The sequence below is a fragment of the Oncorhynchus clarkii genome, chromosome 6, assembly GCF_045791955.1.
Source record: "Oncorhynchus clarkii lewisi isolate Uvic-CL-2024 chromosome 6, UVic_Ocla_1.0, whole genome shotgun sequence".
Classification (NCBI taxonomy): Eukaryota; Metazoa; Chordata; class Actinopteri; order Salmoniformes; family Salmonidae; genus Oncorhynchus; species Oncorhynchus clarkii.
This window is the reverse complement of record NC_092152.1, coordinates 80,238,952-80,260,722: the sequence shown is the minus strand read 5'-3', so window position 1 is coordinate 80,260,722 and position 21,771 is coordinate 80,238,952. Positions and strand designations below refer to the sequence as shown.

General features: G+C 44.0%; 1 protein-coding gene across 1 annotated transcript; it reads left to right on the top strand.

The window, feature by feature from the left end:
* The first annotated feature begins 10,004 nt into the window (after nt 1-10,004).
* On the top strand, nt 10,005-21,691 carry LOC139412454 (integrin beta-like protein C). The gene is made up of 9 exons (XM_071159242.1): nt 10,005-10,349; nt 11,879-12,084; nt 12,340-12,477; nt 13,581-13,716; nt 13,826-13,932; nt 14,521-14,813; nt 17,601-17,742; nt 20,898-21,041; nt 21,610-21,691. The coding sequence occupies exons 1-9, from the start codon at nt 10,224-10,226 to the stop codon at nt 21,689-21,691; spliced, it is 1,374 nt and encodes a 457-aa protein (XP_071015343.1). The 5' UTR covers nt 10,005-10,223.
* The last annotated feature ends 80 nt before the right edge of the window (nt 21,692-21,771 follow it).

The following is a 21,771-nucleotide window of genomic DNA, read 5'->3' as shown; positions in this document are numbered from 1 at the left end:
ACTAGAGAGTAGTGATACTAGAGAGTAGTGATACTAGAGAGTAGTGATACTAGAGAGTAGTGATACTAGAGAGCAGTGATACTAGAGAGTAGTGATACTAGAGAGTAGTGATACTAGAGAGTAGTGATACTAGAGAGCAGTGATACTAGAGAGTAGTGATACTAGAGAGTAGTGATACTAGAGAGTAGTGATACTAGAGAGTAGTGATAGTGATACTAGAGAGTAGTGATACTAGAGAGTAGTGATAAAAGAGAGTAGTGATACTAGAGAGTAGTGATACTAGAGAGTAGTGATACTAGAGAGTAGTGATACTAGAGAGTAGTAATACTAGAGAGTAGTGATACTAGAGAGCAGTGATACTAGAGAGTAGTGATAATAGTGATTCTAGAGAGTAGTGATAGTGATACTAGAGAGTAGTGATACTAGAGAGTAGTAATACTAGAGTAGTGATACTAGAGAGTAGTGATAAAAGAGAGTAGTGATAAAAGAGAGTAGTGATAAAAGAGAGTAGTAATACTAGAGTAGTGATACTAGAGAGTAGTGATAAAAGAGAGTAGTGATAAAAGAGAGTAGTGATACTAGAGAGCAGTGATACTAGAGAGTAGTGATAGTGATACTAGAGAGTAGTGATAGTAGAGAGTAGTGATACTAGAGAGCAGTGTAACAAGAGAGCAGTGATACTAGAGAGTAGTGATACTAGAGAGCAGTGATACTAGAGAGCAGTGATAAAAGAGAGTAGTGATACTAGAGAGCAGTGATACTAGAGAGTAGTGATAGTGATACTAGAGAGTAGTGATAATAGAGAGTAGTGATACTAGAGAGCAGTGATACTAGAGAGTAGTGATAGTAGAGAGTAGTGATACTAGAGAGAAGTGATACTAAAGAGCAGTGATACTAGAGAGTAGTGATACTAGAGAGCAGTGATACTAGAGAGTAGTGATAGTGATACTAGAGAGTAGTGATACTAGAGAGTAGTGATAAAAGAGAGTAGTAATACATGAGTAGAGATACTAGAGAGTAGTGATAAAAGAGAGTAGTGATAAAAGAGAGTAGTGATACTAGAGAGTAGTGATACTAGAGAGCAGTGATACTAGAGAGTAGTGATAGTGATACTAGAGAGTAGTGATAGTAGAGAATAGTAATACTTTAGAGCAGTGATACTAGAGAGCAGTGATACTAGAGAGCAGTGATACTAGAGAGCAGTGATAATAATGATACGAGAGAGTAGTGATAATAGTGATACAAGAGAGTAGTGATACTAGAGAGTAGTGATACTAGAGACGAGTGATAATAGTGATACTATAGAGAAGTGATACTAGAGAGTAGTGATACTAGAGAGTAGTGATAATAATGACACTAGAGAGTAGTGATACTAGAGAGTAGTGATAGTGATACTAGAGAGTAGTGATAGTAGAGAGTAGTGATACTAGAGAGCAGTGTAACAAGAGAGCAGTGATACTAGAGAGTAGTGATACTAGAGAGCAGTGATACTAGAGAGCAGTGATAAAAGAGAGTAGTGATACTAGAGAGCAGTGATACTAGAGAGTAGTGATAGTGATACTAGAGAGTAGTGATAATAGAGAGTAGTGATACTAGAGAGCAGTGATACTAGAGAGTAGTGATAGTAGAGAGTAGTGATACTAGAGAGAAGTGATACTAAAGAGCAGTGATACTAGAGAGTAGTGATACTAGAGAGCAGTGATACTAGAGAGTAGTGATAGTGATACTAGAGAGTAGTGATACTAGAGAGTAGTGATAAAAGAGAGTAGTAATACATGAGTAGAGATACTAGAGAGTAGTGATAAAAGAGAGTAGTGATAAAAGAGAGTAGTGATACTAGAGAGTAGTGATACTAGAGAGCAGTGATACTAGAGAGTAGTGATAGTGATACTAGAGAGTAGTGATAGTAGAGAATAGTAATACTTTAGAGCAGTGATACTAGAGAGCAGTGATACTAGAGAGCAGTGATACTAGAGAGCAGTGATAATAATGATACGAGAGAGTAGTGATAATAGTGATACAAGAGAGTAGTGATACTAGAGAGTAGTGATACTAGAGACGAGTGATAATAGTGATACTATAGAGAAGTGATACTAGAGAGTAGTGATACTAGAGAGTAGTGATAATAATGACACTAGAGAGTAGTGATACTAGAGAGCAGTGATACTAGAGAGTAGTGATAGTGATACTAGAGAGTAGTGATACTAGAGAGTAGTGATAAAAGAGAGTAGTAATACATGAGTAGAGATACTAGAGAGTAGTGATAAAAGAGAGTAGTGATAAAAGAGAGTAGTGATACTAGAGAGTAGTGATACTAGAGAGCAGTGATACTAGAGAGTAGTGATAGTGATACTAGAGAGTAGTGATAGTAGAGAATAGTAATACTTTAGAGCAGTGATACTAGAGAGCAGTGATACTAGAGAGCAGTGATACTAGAGAGCAGTGATAATAATGATACGAGAGAGTAGTGATAATAGTGATACAAGAGAGTAGTGATACTAGAGAGTAGTGATACTAGAGACGAGTGATAATAGTGATACTATAGAGAAGTGATACTAGAGAGTAGTGATACTAGAGAGTAGTGATAATAATGACACTAGAGAGTAGTGATACTAGAGAGGAGTGATACTAGAGAGTAGTGATACTAGAGACAAGTGATAATAGTGATACTATAGAGAAGTGATACTAGAGAGTAGTGATACTAGAGAGTAGTGATAATAATGACACTAGAGAGTAGTGATACTAGAGAGTAGTGATACTAGAGAGCAGTGATACTATAGAGTAGTGATAATAGATATACTAGAGAGTAGTGATACTAATGATACTAGAGAGTTGTGATCATAGTGATACTAGAGAGTAGTGATAATATAGATACTAGAGAGTAGTGATACTAGAGAGTAGTGATAATAGTGATACTAGAGTGTAGTGACACTAGAGAGTGGTGATAATAGTGATACTAGAGAGTAGTGATAAGAGATACTAGAGAGTAGTGATGCTAGAGAGTAGTGATAAAAACAGTGATACTAGAGAGTAGTGATACTAGAGAGTAGTGATAAAAGTGATACTAGAGAGGAGTGATACTAGAGAGTAGTGATAATATAGATACTAGAGAGTAGTGATAGTGATACTAGAGAGTAGTGATACTAGAGAGTAGTGATATTAGAGAGCAGTGATACTAGAGAATAGTGATAATAGAGATACTAGAGAGTAGTGATAGTGATACTAGAGAGCAGTGATACTAGAGAGCAGTGATATTAGAGAACAGTGATACTAGAGAGCAGTGATACTAGAGAGTAGTGATACTAGAGAGTAGTGATACTAGTGATACTAGAGAGTAGTGATACTAGAGAGCAGTGATACTAGAGAGTAGTGATGCTAGAGAGTTGTGATACTAGTGATACTAGAGAGTAGTGATACTAGAGAGTAGTGATACTAAATATACAATAGAGTAGTGATACTACAGATTAGTGATACTAGAGAGTAGTGATATTAGGGAGCAGTGATACTAGAGAGTAGTGATAATAGTGATATTAGATAGTAGTGATAATAGGGATACTAGAGAGCAGTGATACTAGAGAGTAGTGATACCAGAGAGTAGTGATACTAGAGAGTAGTGCTTTTAGAGAGCAGTGATACTAGAGAGTAGTGATAATAGTGATACTAGAGAGTAGTGATAATAGTGATACTAGAGAGTGGTGATAATAGTGATACTAGAGAGTAGTGCTAATAGTGATACTAGAGAGTAGTGATATTAGAGAGCAGTGATACTAGAGAGTAGTGATAATAGAGATACTAGAGAGCAGTGATAATAGGGATACTAGAGAGCAGTGATGCTAGAGAGTAGTGATACTAGAGAGTAGTGATACTAGAGAGTAGTGCTTTTAGAGAGCAGTGATACTAGAGAGTAGTGATAATAGTGTTACTAGATAGTAGTGATAATAGGAATACTAGAGATCAGTGATACTAGAGAGTAGTGATACTAGAGAGTAGTTATACTAGAGAGTAGTGCTTTTAGAGAGCAGTGATACTAGAGAGTAGTGATAATAGTGATACTAGAGAGTAGTGATAATAGTGATACTAGAGAGTAGTGATAATAGTGATACTAGAGAGTAGTGATACTAGAGAGTAGTGATAAGAGATACTAGAGCGGAGTGAATCTAGAGAGTAGTGATAATAGAGATACTAGAGAGTAGTGATAATAGTGATACTAGAGAGTAGTGATAATAGTGATACTAGAGAGTAGTGATACTAGAGAGTAGTGATAAGAGATACTAGAGCGGAGTGAATCTAGAGAGTAGTGATAATAGAGATACTAGAGAGTAGTGATATTAGAGAGCAGTGATACTAGAGAGCAGTCATAATAGAGATACTAGAGAGTACTAATAATAGTGATACTAGAGAGTAGTGATACTAGAGAGTAGTGATAATAGTGATACTAGAGAGTAGTGATAATAGTGATACTAGAGAGTAGTGATACTAGAGAGTAGTGATAAGAGATACTAGAGAGGAGTGAATCTAGAGAGTAGTGATAATAGAGATACTAGAGAGTAGTGATATTAGAGAGCAGTGATACTAGAGAGTAGTCATAATAGAGATACTAGAGAGTAGTGATAGTGATACTAGAGAGTAGTGATACTAGAGAGCAGTGATATTATTGAACAGTGATACTAGAGAGCAGTGATAATAGAGATACTAGAGAGTAGTGATACTAGAGATCAGTGATACTAGAGAGTAGTGATACTAGAGAGTTGTGATACTAGTGATATTAGAGAGCAGTGATACTAGAGAGTAGTGATAATAGTGATACTAGATAGTAGTGATAATAGGGATACTAGAGAGCAGTGATACTAGAGAGTAGTGATACTAGAGAGTAGTGATACTAGAGAGTAGTGCTTTTAGAGAGCAGTGATACTAGAGAGTAGTGATAATAGTGATACTAGATAGTAGTGATAATAGGGATACTAGAGAGCAGTGATACTAGAGAGCAGTGATAGTAGAGAGTGGTGATACTAGAGAGTAGTGATAATAGTGATACTAGAGAGCAGTGATACTAGAGCGTAGTGATACTAGAGAGCAGTGATACTAGAGAGCAGTGATACTAGAGAGTAGTGATACTAGAGAGCATTCATACTAGAGAGTAGTGATACTAGAGAGCAGTGATAATAGTGATACTAGAGAGTGGTGATACTAGAGAGTAGTGATAATAGTGATACTAGAGAGCAGTGATACTAGAGAGTAGTGAAAGTAGTTATTAGTGAGCAGTGATACTAGAGAGTAGTGATACTAGAGACGAGTGATAATAGTGATACTATAGAGAAGTGATACTAGAGAGTAGTGATACTAGAGAGTAGTGATAATAATGACACTAGAGAGTAGTGATACTAGAGAGGAGTGATACTAGAGAGTAGTGATACTAGAGACAAGTGATAATAGTGATACTATAGAGAAGTGATACTAGAGAGTAGTGATACTTAATATACTAGAGAGTAGTGATACTAGAGATTAGTGATACTAGAGTGTAATGATATTAGAGAGCAGTGATACTAGAGAGTAGTGATAATAGTGATACTAGATAGTAGTGATAATAGGGATACTAGAGAGCAGTGATAATAGAGAGTAGTGATACTAGAGAGTAGTGATACTAGAGAGTAGTGATTTTAGAGAGCAGTGATACTAGAGAGTAGTGATAATAGTGATACTAGATAGTAGTGATAATAGGGATACTAGAGAGCAGTGATACTAGAGAGCAGTGATAGTAGAGAGTGGTGATACTAGAGAGTAGTGATAATAGTGATACTAGAGAGCAGTGATACTAGAGAGTAGTGATACTAGAGAGCAGTGATACTAGAGAGCAGTGATACTAGAGAGTAGTGATACTAGAGAGCATTCATACTAGAGAGTAGTGATACTAGAGAGCAGTGATAATAGTGATACTAGAGAGTGGTGATACTAGAGAGTAGTGATAATAGTGATACTAGAGAGCAGTGATACTAGAGAGTAGTGAAAGTAGTTATTAGTGAGCAGTGATACTAGAGAGTAGTGATACTAGAGACGAGTGATAATAGTGATACTATAGAGAAGTGATACTAGAGAGTAGTGATACTAGAGAGTAGTGATAATAATGACACTAGAGAGTAGTGATACTAGATAGGAGTGATACTAGAGAGTAGTGATACTAGAGACAAGTGATAATAGTGATACTATAGAGAAGTGATACTAGAGAGTAGTGATACTAGAGAGTAGTGATAATAATGACACTAGAGAGTAGTGATACTAGAGAGTAGTGATACTAGAGAGCAGTGATACTAGAGAGTAGTGATAATAGAGATACTAGAGAGTAGTGATACTAATGATACTAGAGCGTAGTGATCATAGTGATACTAGAGAGTAACAAAGTAACATGTCCTTGTTTCAAGAGAAATGTATATTTCACATGATTTCTCTATGTCAGCATGTCCCGATTTTCAGGAAAGAGTTTGACATTTCTCCAAGATGACGACTGCGGTGTACCACACAGAAGCTGTCCAGGTTCTGATTATCTTACTATGCTTCACCTGAGATTGGCCCTCCGATTGCTAATCAATCAGTTCCTCTCCAGGCTCTGCTTTGTCATCGACATGGAAAACCTTGTAATGAGTGTCATGTATCCATCGTGATTTTCCCTGGACTTTTACTGCCGACCTCGTTATGAGCAACACTTGACAAGGACCTTCCTGTTTTGGCCCTAATGTGTCTGTTACATATTGTTTTACCATCAGCCACTGTCCTGGTACTACGTCATGTCTCCCCTCAGGAGTTATTCCCCACGCCTGTTTTACATGTCTGTCTGCCAGCACAGGGCGGGCTATTCCACCTCGCTGCACTGGCAGGGCGACCGGGAGCATTCAACCAGGTAAGGTTGGGCAGGCTCAGTGCTCAAGAGCTCCAGTGCGCTTGCACGGTCCGGTCTATCCAGTGCCACCTCCACGCACCAGCCCTCCGGTGGTATATAGTTTGCAGTAAAAATCATGAAAAGTTAAATTGATCTTTTTTAGGGTCGTATGTGACCTCGTCCTTTGCTGTTCGGATAGCCATGATTGTACGCTCTGACTGCTCCTTTTTTAATCGGTAAGCAAGCAATCTACTGGGCCTATTGCTATACTCATGGTATTTCTGTTTAGTAAAGACAATTTTTTTTATCTCCCGAGTATAGTCCAAATTTAGTTTGGCTTTGGCTGCTTTAAGTTGACGCCAGCAGGCGCTGTCTGGGGATTGTTTATGTATTTTTTCACAGCATTCCAGCTCCCTCTCAAGATCTAGCATGTGTGCTTCCATTGTTTTTTTCTTAGAGGAAGCATATGCGATTAGATTACCTCTTAGTGTGGCTTTAGCTGCGTCCCACATTGTGGCTGGAGAAACAGGAGAATCTTTGTTGTCTTGTGTGTAGTGGTCTATCCATGTAGTTACCAATGTATGGAACGCTTCGTTTCATAGCATGGAGGTGTTGAATTTCCAGCTCTTTGACCTCGGGATGTTTTTGCAGAGGTCAAAGCGGAGGTGGACAAAGGCGTGATCTGAAAGTGCTATGGGTCCGATTGTACATGTGGCTGAATTTATGAAACTCTTTGGGATGAAAATGTAATCTATACGTGAGTAGGTGTTATGGACATTAGAGTAGTATGTATAGTCCATAGATGAGCTATAAGTTTCTCTCCAGATATCTATCAGTCCCATCTCTTTAGTAAGAGAGTTCAACATCATTGCAGATCTAGGATTTGTGGTGGGGACTTGAGATGATTTGTCTAGGGTTGGGTTAAGGGAACAATTCAAATCTACGGCCACCACGCCAAAGGAAACACAATGCTCATTGAACAGGGTTATCATTTTTGACATGAAAGCAGGAGTATCTGTTTTAGGGGCGTATATGTTTAAGATAGTAATTTGTTGACCACACCCAGTGTTAGGAATTTTCTGAATAAATGACTAAACAATATCCCCATTATAAATAGAACTGTAAATAAGTAAACTTATACTGTTTTATTATATCTGATTAACAATATGAATTCATAAGTGAGGGATTGTGGAGCCTGAAACTGGGGGTAATTAAATAAAATAAATACGATTCCAGCCAGGTTGGAGAAGGGTTTTTAAGTAAGCAGAAAAGGTCATTAACCTATGGTTGAACCGATGCAACTTAGCTCTGGGATATTTAGATAAGGCAGTGAGGGCTTTCCCGAGTTTTCAGTTAACTGGAACTGTCAGCTAAGTGGTGCTGGATAATGGTGAGGGATCAAGAGTTAATTCAGTTATATTGTGTGTCATGTGTGTGCGCTAGTAGGTCGGAATGAACTTTTAAACCTGCTTTGTCTTGGTCGAGAGGAGGAGATTCATTCTAGAACCAATGACGTCATATTTTGTACATAAACAGTTGTTCGTGGTTACATGGCAGCGCGCTCCGAGAATAAATACTATTATCTAATTTTGATAAGACCGGTCTCTGTCTATTTTATGCAAATAAGAATCTTTGACGCGGATCTGTTGACCCGGGTCTGTTCTCCAGATGATTGGTGATGATCCGTGTGTTAATGTGCATGAGTGTGAAAAGCTACTGGATTCACTCAGATATAGAAGGAGACAGGTGTATTTACCTCCATTTACAATCTGTAGTATGAATTCATTAGTTCACTTCAATATCTATAAAACACATACTGTCTGGTTGAGTTGGTGTCTCTATCGTGCAGATCAACCTTTGTTATTGTAAGTATTTAGCATGAGTATTGTAAGGTCAAGTGGTTATGTAGGGATTTATTTTGAGGTGCTATTGTCCAACTCACATTAAGCATCTCCTCTGGAAGCCATTTGATTATATGCTATAGGTTTCATCTCAAACAAGTTCACTGACTTGTCAGCAGCATCCTTGAGTCCTGTGGAACATTCCTGAAGCATGAGACATTTACAGAAAACAACGTGGCGTGAAAAAAATGGTCTTTGACCTATTGTGTTCCCAACATGTCATTTCATTCAAGAAGCATTTTTTTCACCTCACCTGATGTTTGACAAGAGAGATGAGATAATAAATCACCTGTCCTCATGGCCTAATCTTGTTGAACATCTTCATGCTGTCAGTCAGAGGGATTCCAACCCACCCATGCCAGGTCAACGATGTCAAACAGAAAAACATCTGATAGGGACAGAGCAGAAGTATAAAAACATAGTTTTGACTCACGCGTTGATTTAAAGGTGATTGTCATGAATTACCATGAAAAGCATCCTTTTTGTGTTTGTGTAATCCTCACCATGGTAACAGGCGTGGAAAGAGAATTAGAACACCTCAAGGAGCAATACCATGGGTGAATATGGATTGGATTGGTGAAAGGGATGGCTGTTTTCACCTATCCAGCCTACCCAAGGAGGGAATGAAGGATGTATTTACAAAGTAATCTGTAGCAGGACCAATTCATTATCATTTCAAAGGCAAGTTTTGCACCGTTACGATCAGTATGCATCGTGTACCATTCATTTTGAATTGCTGTGGCCGTTCCCCCCACAGACACAATAACCCAAACCAAACACATAATGAAAACCTACTCATGAATCAATAAACTCACCATTATCTACAGTGGTAACAACACTAGTTGTGAAATACATGTAATTGAAATGAACAGACATTCTGGTGTGAAATACTTGTATTAATTAACCTTAATATTTCTTAACTTAATCTAGATTATTTAGTCTCATCATTCATTTGTATTTCATTTAAATACCTTTCATGTGTCGTAACTGCATAGTACTGGTGCAAATGCTCACTAGCCGACCAGGTGAACAATCTGTCGATGTGCCCTTGAGCAAGGCACTTAACCCTAATTGCTCCTGTAAGTGGCTTTGGATCAGAGCGTCTGCTAAATGACTAACATGTAAATAGAAAATGTAAATCAGGCTAATGTACGAGATTAGCAGAGAAAAGTTCAAGATATGCAGAATTACTGTAACTCACAACTTTATTTCCCCTTTCGTTTCAGGTTATTATGAAAAGGTATTTTAGCCTTTGTTTCCCAGTTCATTAAAACCAGTTACGCCTGTCATAAAGAGAACATGCCCAGGGTGAGTTACAAAGGAAACAACGTTGGCATCTGCTCTGACATTCCTCCTGAATGGATGGTTGGTCTGAGAAGGTATAAAGGTCTGGAGGTTGGATGCTGGAGGCAGATAGGTAGAGAGGAATCCTCCAGAGAGATCCAGGCATCATGTCCTCCTCCACACCGGTGTTGCTGCATCTGCTGCTACTGGTCTCCCTGGCTTCAGCGGGACACTTCTATGGAGGCTCCATGTCTGTCACCCCCAAAGGGAGGAACGCTGACGGAACATTCAAGGTGAGAGATATTCAGGGGATCATTGGCTGCTCCCAATTCTGATCTTTTGCCCACACATATACACACACACACACACACACACACACACACACACACACACACACACACACACACACACACACACACACACACACACACACACACCTTCACATATGCTGCTACTATCTGTTAATTATCAATGCATAGTCACTTTATCCCTAATACCCACATGTGCATATTACCTCAATTACCTCGACTACCCCGTACCGCTGCACATTGACTCAGTACCGGTACTCCTTCAATATAGCCTCGTTATTGTTCTTTTATTGGGTTACTATTTTTCCTTTAGTTAATTAAGCAAATTGTTCTTACTTGTTTAAAACTCTGCGTTGTTGGTCAAGGGCTCGTCACTCGGCATTTCACGGTAAGGACTACTACACCTGTTGCATTCAGCGCAGGTGACACATAATTACAAATGTTTTGATTTGATTTGATTCTGAAGGGTATTCGCATTTGGTTGGACTCTTCAGAAATGTTGAATCACATCACGTCTATTCCAATACAATTCATTGTAATACGATGTACTAATAAGAGTGATTGCAATAATTGTGACTTTAGATCAATTATATTCAATCACCGTGTATTGTTTTATTTAGCATATGAGTATTTATGTTTTAATTAATGGTGTGCAAAGTCTTGTTCTTATCAAATAAATGAGAAATATGAGGCTATAGAATAAATACATTAGAGATGTATTCAGCTTTTGCATCAATGCAAAATGAGCACCTGGTATTTTCAGAAGGGAATAAATAACACAAGTTAATATTTCTAAATGTGTTTGTTTTTCCATTTGTTATGTTTTATTCAGTCTGAAAATAACAGGTGAACATGTTTCACTGGTCTAAACTCTTAGCAGATATGGTGCATGTGTGTAGGACAGAGAAAGGAACCGTTGTGCACCAGTTTTGTCATTGCAGTAAGTTAGTGTATTTCTGGCGCTCTATCCATACAGCCACTTAGAACAATCTCCAAGCCGTTACCTCCATAATTACATGACAAATGCCACGCTTGACTCGGACAAACTAAGGTTGTTTTTGATAACATTGCAGATACATTTATTCTTGTATTTTAGGAAAAAAAATGCCGTTAGACAATTATTATTATTTGTAAAAAATTTTACCCCTTTTTCTCCCCAATTTCGTGGTATCCAATTGTTGTAGTAGCTACTATCTTGTCTCATTGCTACAACTCGGGAGAGACGAAGGTTGAATGTCATGCGTCCTCCGATACACAACCCAACCAGCCGTACTGCTTCTTAACACAGCGCGCATCCAACCCGGAAGCCAGCCGCACCAATGTCGGACACCTGGCAACCTTGGCTAGCGCGCACTGCACCCGGTCCGTCACAGGCCCGGCCCGACCAATCCCTCCCTAACCCGGACGACGCTATTAGTAACTGATAAGCTGTTTCAAAACAACAGCGTTAATTAAACTTCATCAGTCTAATGATGTTTTATTGCCCCATTACAATGTGACTTTCTGTTCTCCAGGTGGATTTACGCTACAAGAATACACATGATTGGTGTGATTACTCTCGCTGGTATTGTTCCTCAGGGAACTGCGGCTCTTCAATCAAAGATGTCAGAGGCACAATTGACAGCAGCAGCAGAGGACGGAGTGGTTACAACAACCAGTGGTGTGAAACTGAAACAGTCGAGACCAGAAATATCCCCAGTGATAAACCTTTTCAATTGATGCAAGTTTGTTATGAAATACATGTATTCAATTTTTTGAACATGCATTGTGCACAATGACTCATGTTAAACTCATATCTGGTAAAATGGTTTTAGCTATACCGTTAAAACCTACTTCTACAAGGTAGACTCCCCTCTGAGTTTTTTTTTTCAAAGACTGTGACGAAAACACTCGGTAAATGATATTGCTATGGTGGGTTTGATAACATTCCATCCCAAGTGACCACTTATCTAAAGATGGTTTGTTGTTGTGACAGACAAAACAGCTGCTGTTGGATCCCAACAGTAAACGGTCTTGGACCTTGGAGCCTGGAAACACAAGTGGATCTGGGAACAAGATCTGATACTGGTGAACCCAACAGATCTCCAGTCACAGCCATTCTTCCTTTCATACGGTAACAACTTTCTGACTCCCAAAACATTACCTCTTTGAACCGATCAGTTGTATTTATATATACAATATAGGTTATTGAAATCCTAATTAGACATATTCCTACATTTTTGGCTGGCGGTAAAGAGGCGCAAGTGTCCAACTCAAGTTAATTAGCAATTTTGTTATGTAAAAAAAAAATAGCGCGATCGCATTTTCCAACCCTGACGTCAGCAATTGACCGGTTTAACTTCAGCTCATTTGTGTTAAAGTGGGCGGGTGGCCATGTTTGAGGTGTGTCCAGGGGACCGCCCCCACACCGGTCCGTTCTTTTTTTTCTCCAGGCCCCGATCATTAGCCAGATATGATCATGTTGTGCAACAAAAACAAAACCCTCTGGGCTATTTATTATGGTGGCTGTAACTTTATTCAGACAGTTAGCCTATTTAAACAAGTTTTTTTTTTTTATTATTAGAATTGGATTAGAATTATACACTGTCTTTTCAGGCCTTATCGATAGCCTAGTGAAATTGATCTTGCTAATTGACTACGTTTGGCATTTCCATGTCCAGACTGCAATTTACAGTAGGCCTTGCCCCTATATCAGTGCACATGCTATAGCCTAGGTTCATTTCCATACTGAAGCAATACAATTAGAACAATGTGGACTGTAAACATGTTCAACATACTGTTTTCTATTTAACTAACTAGGCTGTAACGGACTAACGTTCTAACCGGAGTTGATGACATCACAATAACTATATAAAATACCGTAAATACACAACTTGAAGCAACCACACGTTTAGCCATGGAACACGTTCTGATTGGCCGGTGAGGGGTCAAAAGCCTCGATACACCCACAACTGGTTTATTCATCGACGTGCCTAGTTAAATAAAGGTTCAATAAAATACATAAATACAAATCAAGGCTCAGCCCCTTTTGCACCACTGCCAGCAACTGCACATATAATTGTGGTGGTGAAAATAGCTAAAAATATTTCTGACGCGCCTCCGAACCTGTAGCTCTACTGCCAGCTCTTAGACTGACCGTTGTGTTAGGTTTGTTCAAATAGAGCCCGTAGAGTTTACTCATTTCATGTGTTGTATTTCTGACTCCTGTCATTGTAGTGTTCCCCAGAACTGTCAGAGGTCCTACAACCTCATGGCCTTTGACCCTGACGGTGATCGTGTCAGATGCAGATACGGATTGGTCAGACCTGAGTGCGATAGCTGTGATCAGCCTTCAGGTTTCTACCTGGATCAGGTTGGTGTGGGCAGTTATTTTCAACACCTTGAATCTCATGTGATTGTTGATATATTGTCTTTGGTCTTAACCAGCTATTCCATTTGTGTTCTAACCTCTTCACTGTTAGGGCTCTTGCTCCTTACAATACGGCTACACTTCAACGAGTGGCGTCTACGCCACTACCACCGCCCCCGCCACCACCACCAGGCCCACTGCCCCCGCCACCACCACCAGGCCCACTACCACCGCCCCCGCCACCACCACCAGGCCCACTACCACCGCCCCCGCCACCACCACCAGGCCCACTACCACCGCCCCCGCCACCACCACCAGGCCCACTACCACCGCCCCCGCCACCACCACCAGGCCCACTACCACCGCCCCCGCCACCACCACCAGGCCCACTACCACCGCCCCCGCCACCACCACCAGGCCCACTACCACCGCCCCCGCCACCACCACCAGGCCCACTACCACCGCCCCCGCCACCACCACCAGGCCCACTACCACCGCCCCCGCCACCACCACCAGGCCCACTACCACCGCCCCCGCCACCACCACCAGGCCCACTACCACCGCCGCCGCCACCACCACCAGGCCCACTACCACCGCCGCCGCCACCACCACCAGGCCCACTACCACCGCCGCCACCACCACCACCAGGCCCACTACCACCGCCCCCGCCACCACCACCAGGCCCACTACCACCGCCGCCACCACCACCACCAGGCCCACTACCACCGCCCCCGCCACCACCACCAGGCCCACTACCACCGCCACCACCACCAGGCCCACTACCACCGCCGCCACCACCACCACCAGGCCCACTACCACCGCCACCACCACCAGGCCCACTACCACCGCCCCCGCCACCACCACCAGGCCCACTACCAGTGCACCGGTTCATGCAGGGAGACGCCGACGCTCCAGCTACCAAACAACCGTCTCCTATCCCACTACCACCACCACCACCAGGCCCACTACCACCACCCCCTGGCCCACTACAACCCCCCCCTGGCCCACTACCACCACCACCACTACCACCACCACCCCAGGAAGCCTGTATCCCTCCACTGCTCCCCTCAGCAAACTCCCTCTGCATTTCTCTCTTCTGGGTGAGCGACTCCTCTTCTGATGCTTAACAATGCATTGGATTTTTTTATTTATTTATTATTTATTAATCAGTTAAGAACAAATTCTTTTTAAAAAGACCTATTTAAGGGCGCTAGGCAAATCAGTTAAGAACAAATTGGCCTATTATTTAAAAAGACAGCCTACTTGGTGGAACACTTGGTGTATCGGAGGACGCATGACGCATGACTTTCAACCTTTCAACCAGCCCATACGGGAGTCAGGGCTACTACAACAGCTACTACAACAATTGGATACTATGAAATTGGGGAGAAAAAGGGGTAAAAATTTAAATAAAAAAAATAAAAAAAGACAGCCTATTTAACTATCTTGTTCACCTTGGGGGGAAAAAGGGGTAAAAATTTTGGTTACTAGGCCCAACGCTCTAACCACTAGGCTACCTTTACCTTACCTGTCAGCTCGGGGATTAAACAGGGCAACTTTTTGGTTACTGGCCCAACGCTCTAACCACTAGGCTATCTGCCACCCCTCTAACCACTAGGCTACCTGCCCCCCCTCTAACCACTAGGCTACCTGCCCCCCCTCTAACCACTAGGCTACCTGCCCCCCCTCTAACCACTAGGCTACCTGCCCCCCCTCTAACCACTAGGCTACCTGCCCCCCCTCTAACCACTAGGCTACCTGCCCCCCCTCTAACCACTAGGCTACCTGCCCCCCCTCTAACCTACTAGGCTACCTGCCCCCCCTCTAACCACTAGGCTACCTGCCCCCCCTCTAACCACTAGGCTACCTGCCCCCCCCACTAGGCTAACCACTAGGCTACCTGCCTCCCCTCTAACCACTAGGCTACCTGCCCCCCCTCTAACCACTAGGCTACCTGCCTCTAACCACTAGGCTACCTGCCCCCCTCTAACCACTAGGCTACCTGCCCCCCTCTAACCACTAGGCCCTGCCCCCCCTCTAACCACTAGGCTACCTGCCCCCCTCTAACCACTAGGCTACCTGCCCCCCTCTAACCACTAGGCTACCTGCCCCCCCTCTACTAGGCTACCTGCCCCCCTCTAACCACTAGGCTACCTGCCCCCCCTCTAACCACTAGGCTACCTGCCACCCCTCTAACCACTAGGCTACCTGCCCCCCCTCTAACCACTAGGCTACCTGCCCCCCCTCTAACCACTAGGCTACCTGCCCCCCCTCTAACCACTAGGCTACCTGCCTAACCACTAGGCTACCTGCCTCCCCTCTAACCACTAGGCTACCTGCCTCCCCTCTAACCACTAGGCTACCTGCCTCCCCTCTAACCACTAGGCTACCTGCCCCCCTCTAACCACTAGGCTACCTGCCCCCCCTCTAACCACTAGGCTACCTGCCCCCCCTCTAACCACTAGGCTACCTGCCTCCCCTCTAACCACTAGGCTACCTGCCCCCCTCTAACCACTAGGCTACCTGCCCCCCTCTAACCACTAGGCTACCTGCCCCCCTCTAACCACTAGGCTACCTGCCCCCCCTCTAACCACTAGGCTACCTGCCCCCCCTCTAACCACTAGGCTACCTGCCCCCCCTCTAACCACTAGGCTACCTGCCCCCCCTCTAACCACTAGCCCCCCCCCCCCCCCCTCTAACCACTAGGCTACCTGCCCCCCCCCCCCCCTCTAACCACTAGGCTACCTGCCCCCCCCCCTCTAACCACTAGGCTACCTGCCCCCCCTCTAACCACTAGGCTACCTGCCACCCCCTCTAACCACTAGGCTACCTGCCCCCCTCTAACCACTAGGCTACCTGCCCCCCCTCTAACCACTAGGCTACCTGCCCCCCCTCTAACCACTAGGCTACCTGGCTACCTGCCCCCCCTCTAACCACTAGGCTACCTGCCCCCCCTCTAACCACTAGGCTACCTGCCCCCCTCTAACCACTAGGCCTGCCCCCCTCTAACCACTAGGCTACCTGCCCCCCCCCTCTAACCACTAGGCTACCTGCCTCCCCTCTAACCACTAGGCTACCTGCCTCCCCTCTAACCACTAGGCTACCACTAGGCTACCTGCCTCCCCTCTAACCACTAGGCTACCTGCCCCCCTCTAACCACTAGGCTACCTGCCCCCCCTCTAACCACTAGGCTACCTGCCCCCCTCTAACCACTAGGCTACCTGCCCCCCCTCTAACCACTAGGCTACCTGCCCCCCTCTAACCACTAGGCTACCTGTCCCCCCTCTAACCACTAGGCTACCTGCCCCCCCTCTAACCACTAGGCTACCTGCCCCCCTCTAACCACTAGGCTACCTGCCCCCCCTCTAACCACTAGGCTACCTGCCACCCCCTCTAACCACTAGGCTACCTGCCCCCCCTCTAACCACTAGGCTACCTGCCCCCCTCTAACCACTAGGCTACCTGCCCCCCTCTAACCACTAGGCTACCTGCCCCCCTCTAACCACTAAGCTACCTGCCCCCCTCTAACCACTAGGCTACCTGCCCCCCCTCTAACCACTAGGCTACCTGCCCCCCTCTAACCACTAGGCTACCTGCCCCCCCTCTAACCACTAGGCTACCTGCCCCCCTCTAACCACTAGGCTACCTGCCCCCCCTCTAACCACTACCCTACCTGCCACCCCTCTAACCACTAGGCTACCTGCCTCCCCTCTAACCACTACCCTACCTGCCCCCCTCTAACCACTACCCTACCTGCCACCCCTCTAATCACTAGGCTACCTTCCACCCCTGGATGGAGGATTGAACATATGTATTCTTTAAACAACGTCAAAGCATTTATTTGTAAAGTATTGGCCTTGTGTACGTTTGTGTCTTTTCTACTTCAGTGGACTCTAGTGTTCCGTCCTGCGATGAGGGTATGTACCTGCCCAGGTTCGTGCAGCCGACACCACACAACGGAGAACATCTCCACGCCGAGGTCAACAAAGAGCTGGAGTTCAGGGTCAAGGCCGAGGCTACACACTCAACGTAAGAGACATGATAGTCTATAATACAGTATTGTACCCAGGATTATATTTCTAGTGCTTGAACTCCTGGCTGTAACAGTCCGTCCTGGCTGTAACAGTCCGTCCTGGCTGTAACAACACATCCTGGCTGTAACAGGTCATCCTGGCTGTAACAGTTTAGTCCTGATTTTAACAATAGATCCTGGCTGTAACAGTCTGTCCTGGCTGTAACAGGTCATCCTGGATGTAACAGTCCGTCCTGGCTGTAACAATAGATCCTGGCTGTAACAGTCCGTCCTGGCTGTAACAGTCCGTCCTGGCTGTAACAGGTCATCCTGGCTGTAACAATGCATCCTGGTTGTAACAGGTCATCCTGGCTGTAACAGTCCGTCCTGGCTGTAACAGTCCGTCCTGGCTGTAACAGTCCGTCCTGGCTGTAACAGTCCGTCCTGGCTGTAACAGGTCATCCTGGCTGTAACAATAGATCCTGGCTGTAACAGTCCGTCCTGGCTGTAACAGTCCGTCCTGGCTGTAACAGGTCGTCCTGGCTGTAACAGGTCATCCTGGCTGTAACAATGCATCCTGGTTGTAACAGGTCATCCTGGCTGTAACAGTCCGTCTGGCTGTAACAATAGATCCTGGCTGTAACAGTCTGTCCTGGCTGTAACAGTCTGTCCTGGCTGTAACAGGTCATCCTGGCTGTAACAGGTCATCCTGGCTGTAACAATGCATCCTGGTTGTAACAGGTCATCCTGGCTGTAACAGTCCGTCCTGGCTGTAACAATGCATCCTGGCTGTAACAGTCTGTCCTGGCTGTAACAATGCATCCTGGCTGTAACAGTCCGTCCTGGCTGTAACAATGCATCCTGTCTCTAACAGGTCATCCTGGCTGTAACAGTCCATCCTGGCTGTAACAGGTCATCCTGGCTGTAACAGGTCGTCCTAGCTGTAACAGTGCGTCCTGGCTGTAACAGGTCATCCTGGCTGTAACAAAGCATCCTGGCTGCATCAGTCCGTCCTGGATGTAACAATGCATCCTGGCTGTAACAGTCCGTCCTGGATGTAACAATGCATCCTGGCTGTAACAGGTCATCCTGGCTGTAACAGTCCGTCCTGGCTGTAACAATGCATCCTGGCTGTAACAATGCATCCTGGCTGTAACAGGTCGTCCTGGCTGTAACAGGTCATCCTGGCTGTAACAATGCATCCTGGCTGGATGAGTCCGTCCTGGCTGTAACAGTCCGTCCTGGCTGTAACAGTCCGTCCTGGCTGTAACAGTCCGTCCTGGCTATAACAGTCCGGTCCTGGCTATAACAATGCATCCTGGCTATAACAGTGCAGTCCTGGCTATAACAGTGCAGTCCTGGCTGTAACAATGCATCCTGGCTGTAACAGTGCATCCTGGCTATAACAGTGCATCCTGGCTATAACAGTGCATCCTGGCTGTAACAGTTTAGTCCTGGTTTTAACAACACATCCTGGCTGTATCTAAAAATGTTATCACCTGTGGTACCTTTTCAGTGATTACAAATATTTTCTTCTGCAATCAATTATTTAGCTTAATGCAGCCTACTGTATAAGTTCACCAAAAGGTCTAAGAACACCAAGAGTTTTCCAATTAAGAGTAAATGTCTTTTCTGTGATTGATCTGGATTGGTGTGGCTGTCGCTTCGCTAAGTGAGATGCTTGTGACGTCCAACTCTGTCACCCCACATAAATTGCAATTTAAAAAACGGTTAAGGTAAGGGTTAAGGTTAGGTAAAGTTTGTTTAAATAAAAATATATATATATTTTCACCTTTTATTTAATAACCAGGTAGACAAGTTCTCAATTACAACTGCGACCTGGCCAAGATAAAGCAAAGCAGTGCATCACAAACAACACCACAGAGTTACACATAGGATAAACAAACATGCAGTCAAAAACACAATAGAAAAAAAGTCTATATACAGTGTGTGCAAATGAGGTAAGATAAGGGAGGTAAGGCAATAAATAGGCCATATTGGTGAAATATAATAATTACAATTTAGCAATTAAACACTGGAGTGATAGAGACTGGATTAATAGATGTGCAGAAGATGAATGTGCAAGTAGAGATACTGGGGTGCAAAGGAACAAAAAATAAATAACAGTATGGGGATGAGGTAGTTGGGTGGGCTATTTACAGATAGGCTATGTAAAGGTGCAGTGATCTGTGAGCTGCTCTGACAGCTGGTGCTTAAAGTTAGTGAGGGAGATATGGGTCTCCAGCTTCAGTGATTTTTGCAATTCGTTCCAGTCATTGGCAGCAGAGAACTGGAAGGAAAGGCGGCCAAAGGAGGAATTGGCTATGGGGTGACCAGTGAAATATACCTGCTGGAGCGCGTGCTACGAGTGGATGCTGCTATGGTGACCAGTGAGCTGAGATAAGACGGGGCTTTACCTAGCAGAGACTTATATAGATGACCTGGAGCCAGTGGGTTTGGCGACGAATATGAAACGAGGGCCAGCCAATGAGGGCATACAGGTTGCCATGGTGGGTAGTAAATGGGGCTTTGGTGACAAAAAATGATGGCACTGTGATAGACTGCATCCAATTTGCTGAGTAGAGTGTTGGAGGCTATTTTGTAAATGACATCGCCGAAGTCAAGGATCGGTAGGATAGTCAGTTTTACGAGGGTATGTTTGGCAGCATGAGTGTTGGATGCTTTGTTGCGAAATAGCAAGCCGATTCTAGATTTCATTTTGGATTGGAGATGCTCAATGTGAGTCTGGAAGGAGAGTTTACAGTCTAACCAGACACCTAGGTATTTGAAGATGTCCACATATTCTAAGTCAAAACCGTCCAGAGTAGTGATGCTGGACGGGCGGGCAGGTGCTGGTAGCGATCGGTTGAAGAGCATGCATTTAGTTTTACTTGCATTTAAGAGCAGTTGGAGGCCACCGAAGGAGAGTTGTATGGCGTTGAAGCTCATCTGGAGGTTAGTTAACACAGAGTCCAAAGAAGGGCCAGAAGTATACAGAATGGTATCGTCTGGGTAGACGTGGATCAGAGAATCCTCAGCAGCAAGAGCGACATCATTGATGTGTACAGTGGTTTAAGTTAGGGGAGAGGTTAAGGTTAGGGTTCGGATTCAGGGTTGGGTCATCCAAGGATCCCACTTATCATTTACCTTTTCCATTTGATCTCCTTTCTAGGATTAATGATGTCATCGTCAGTGGACCTCTGAACATCACCAATCACATGACTACCCAGGGGGAGTTTGTCATCCGGTGGACACCCATCCGGGACAATCTGGGGGAGTATTTCCCCATTTGCTTCATCACTGAGGGGATTTCTGGGTAGGTCTTATGTTTTATAATGCTAGAAACATCACCAGAACTGCTGTTCTACTTCCTGTACGTTCTGCTACTTCCTGTGTGTTCTGCTACTTCCTGTGTGTTCTGCTACTTCCTGTGTGTTCTGCTACTTCCTGTATGTTCTGCTACTTCCTGTATGTTCTGCTGCTTCCTGTATGTTCTGCTACTTCCTGTACGTTCTGCTACTTCCTGTATGTTCTGCTGCTTCCTGTACGTTCTGCTACTTCCTGTGTGTTCTGCTACTTCCTGTGTGTTCTGCTACTTCCTGTGTGTTCTGCTACTTCCTGTATGTTCTGCTACTTCCTGTATGTTCTGCTACTTCCTGTACGTTCTGCTACTTCCTGTACGTTCTGCTACTTCCTGTGTGTTCTGCTACTTCCTGTGTGTTCTGCTACTTCCTGTGTGTTCTGCTACTTCCTGTATGTTGTGCTACTTCCCTCTGGAGTTTCCTCTTTTTATGATATTTAATTTCACATGAGAGAGAGACTAATAATACATGTAATGATAATATTGTGCTGTTGTTCACCCTGATCTTCTCTAACACTTTCAGATCTAGTGTCTATCAGTCTGAGATGAGATGTGTTGTGGTGGAGGTCGGACGCAAAAAGGGTTTGTACATTATTCCACCATAAATATGTTGTGGTGTGTGATTGGACAATATGGTGTGGTGTGTGATTGGACAATATGGTGTGGTGTGTGATTGGACAATATG

Excerpts from the sequence above, each read along its gene's own strand:
- LOC139412454 (XM_071159242.1), top strand. The coding sequence starts at position 10,224 with ATGTCCTCCTCCACACCGGTGTTGCTGCATCTGCTGCTACTGGTCTCC. Across the intron at positions 14,814-17,600 it reads TCTGCATTTCTCTCTTCTGG|TGGACTCTAGTGTTCCGTCC; the intron begins GTGAGCGACTCC and ends TTTCTACTTCAG. Across the intron at positions 21,042-21,609 it reads ATCACTGAGGGGATTTCTGG|ATCTAGTGTCTATCAGTCTG; the intron begins GTAGGTCTTATG and ends TAACACTTTCAG.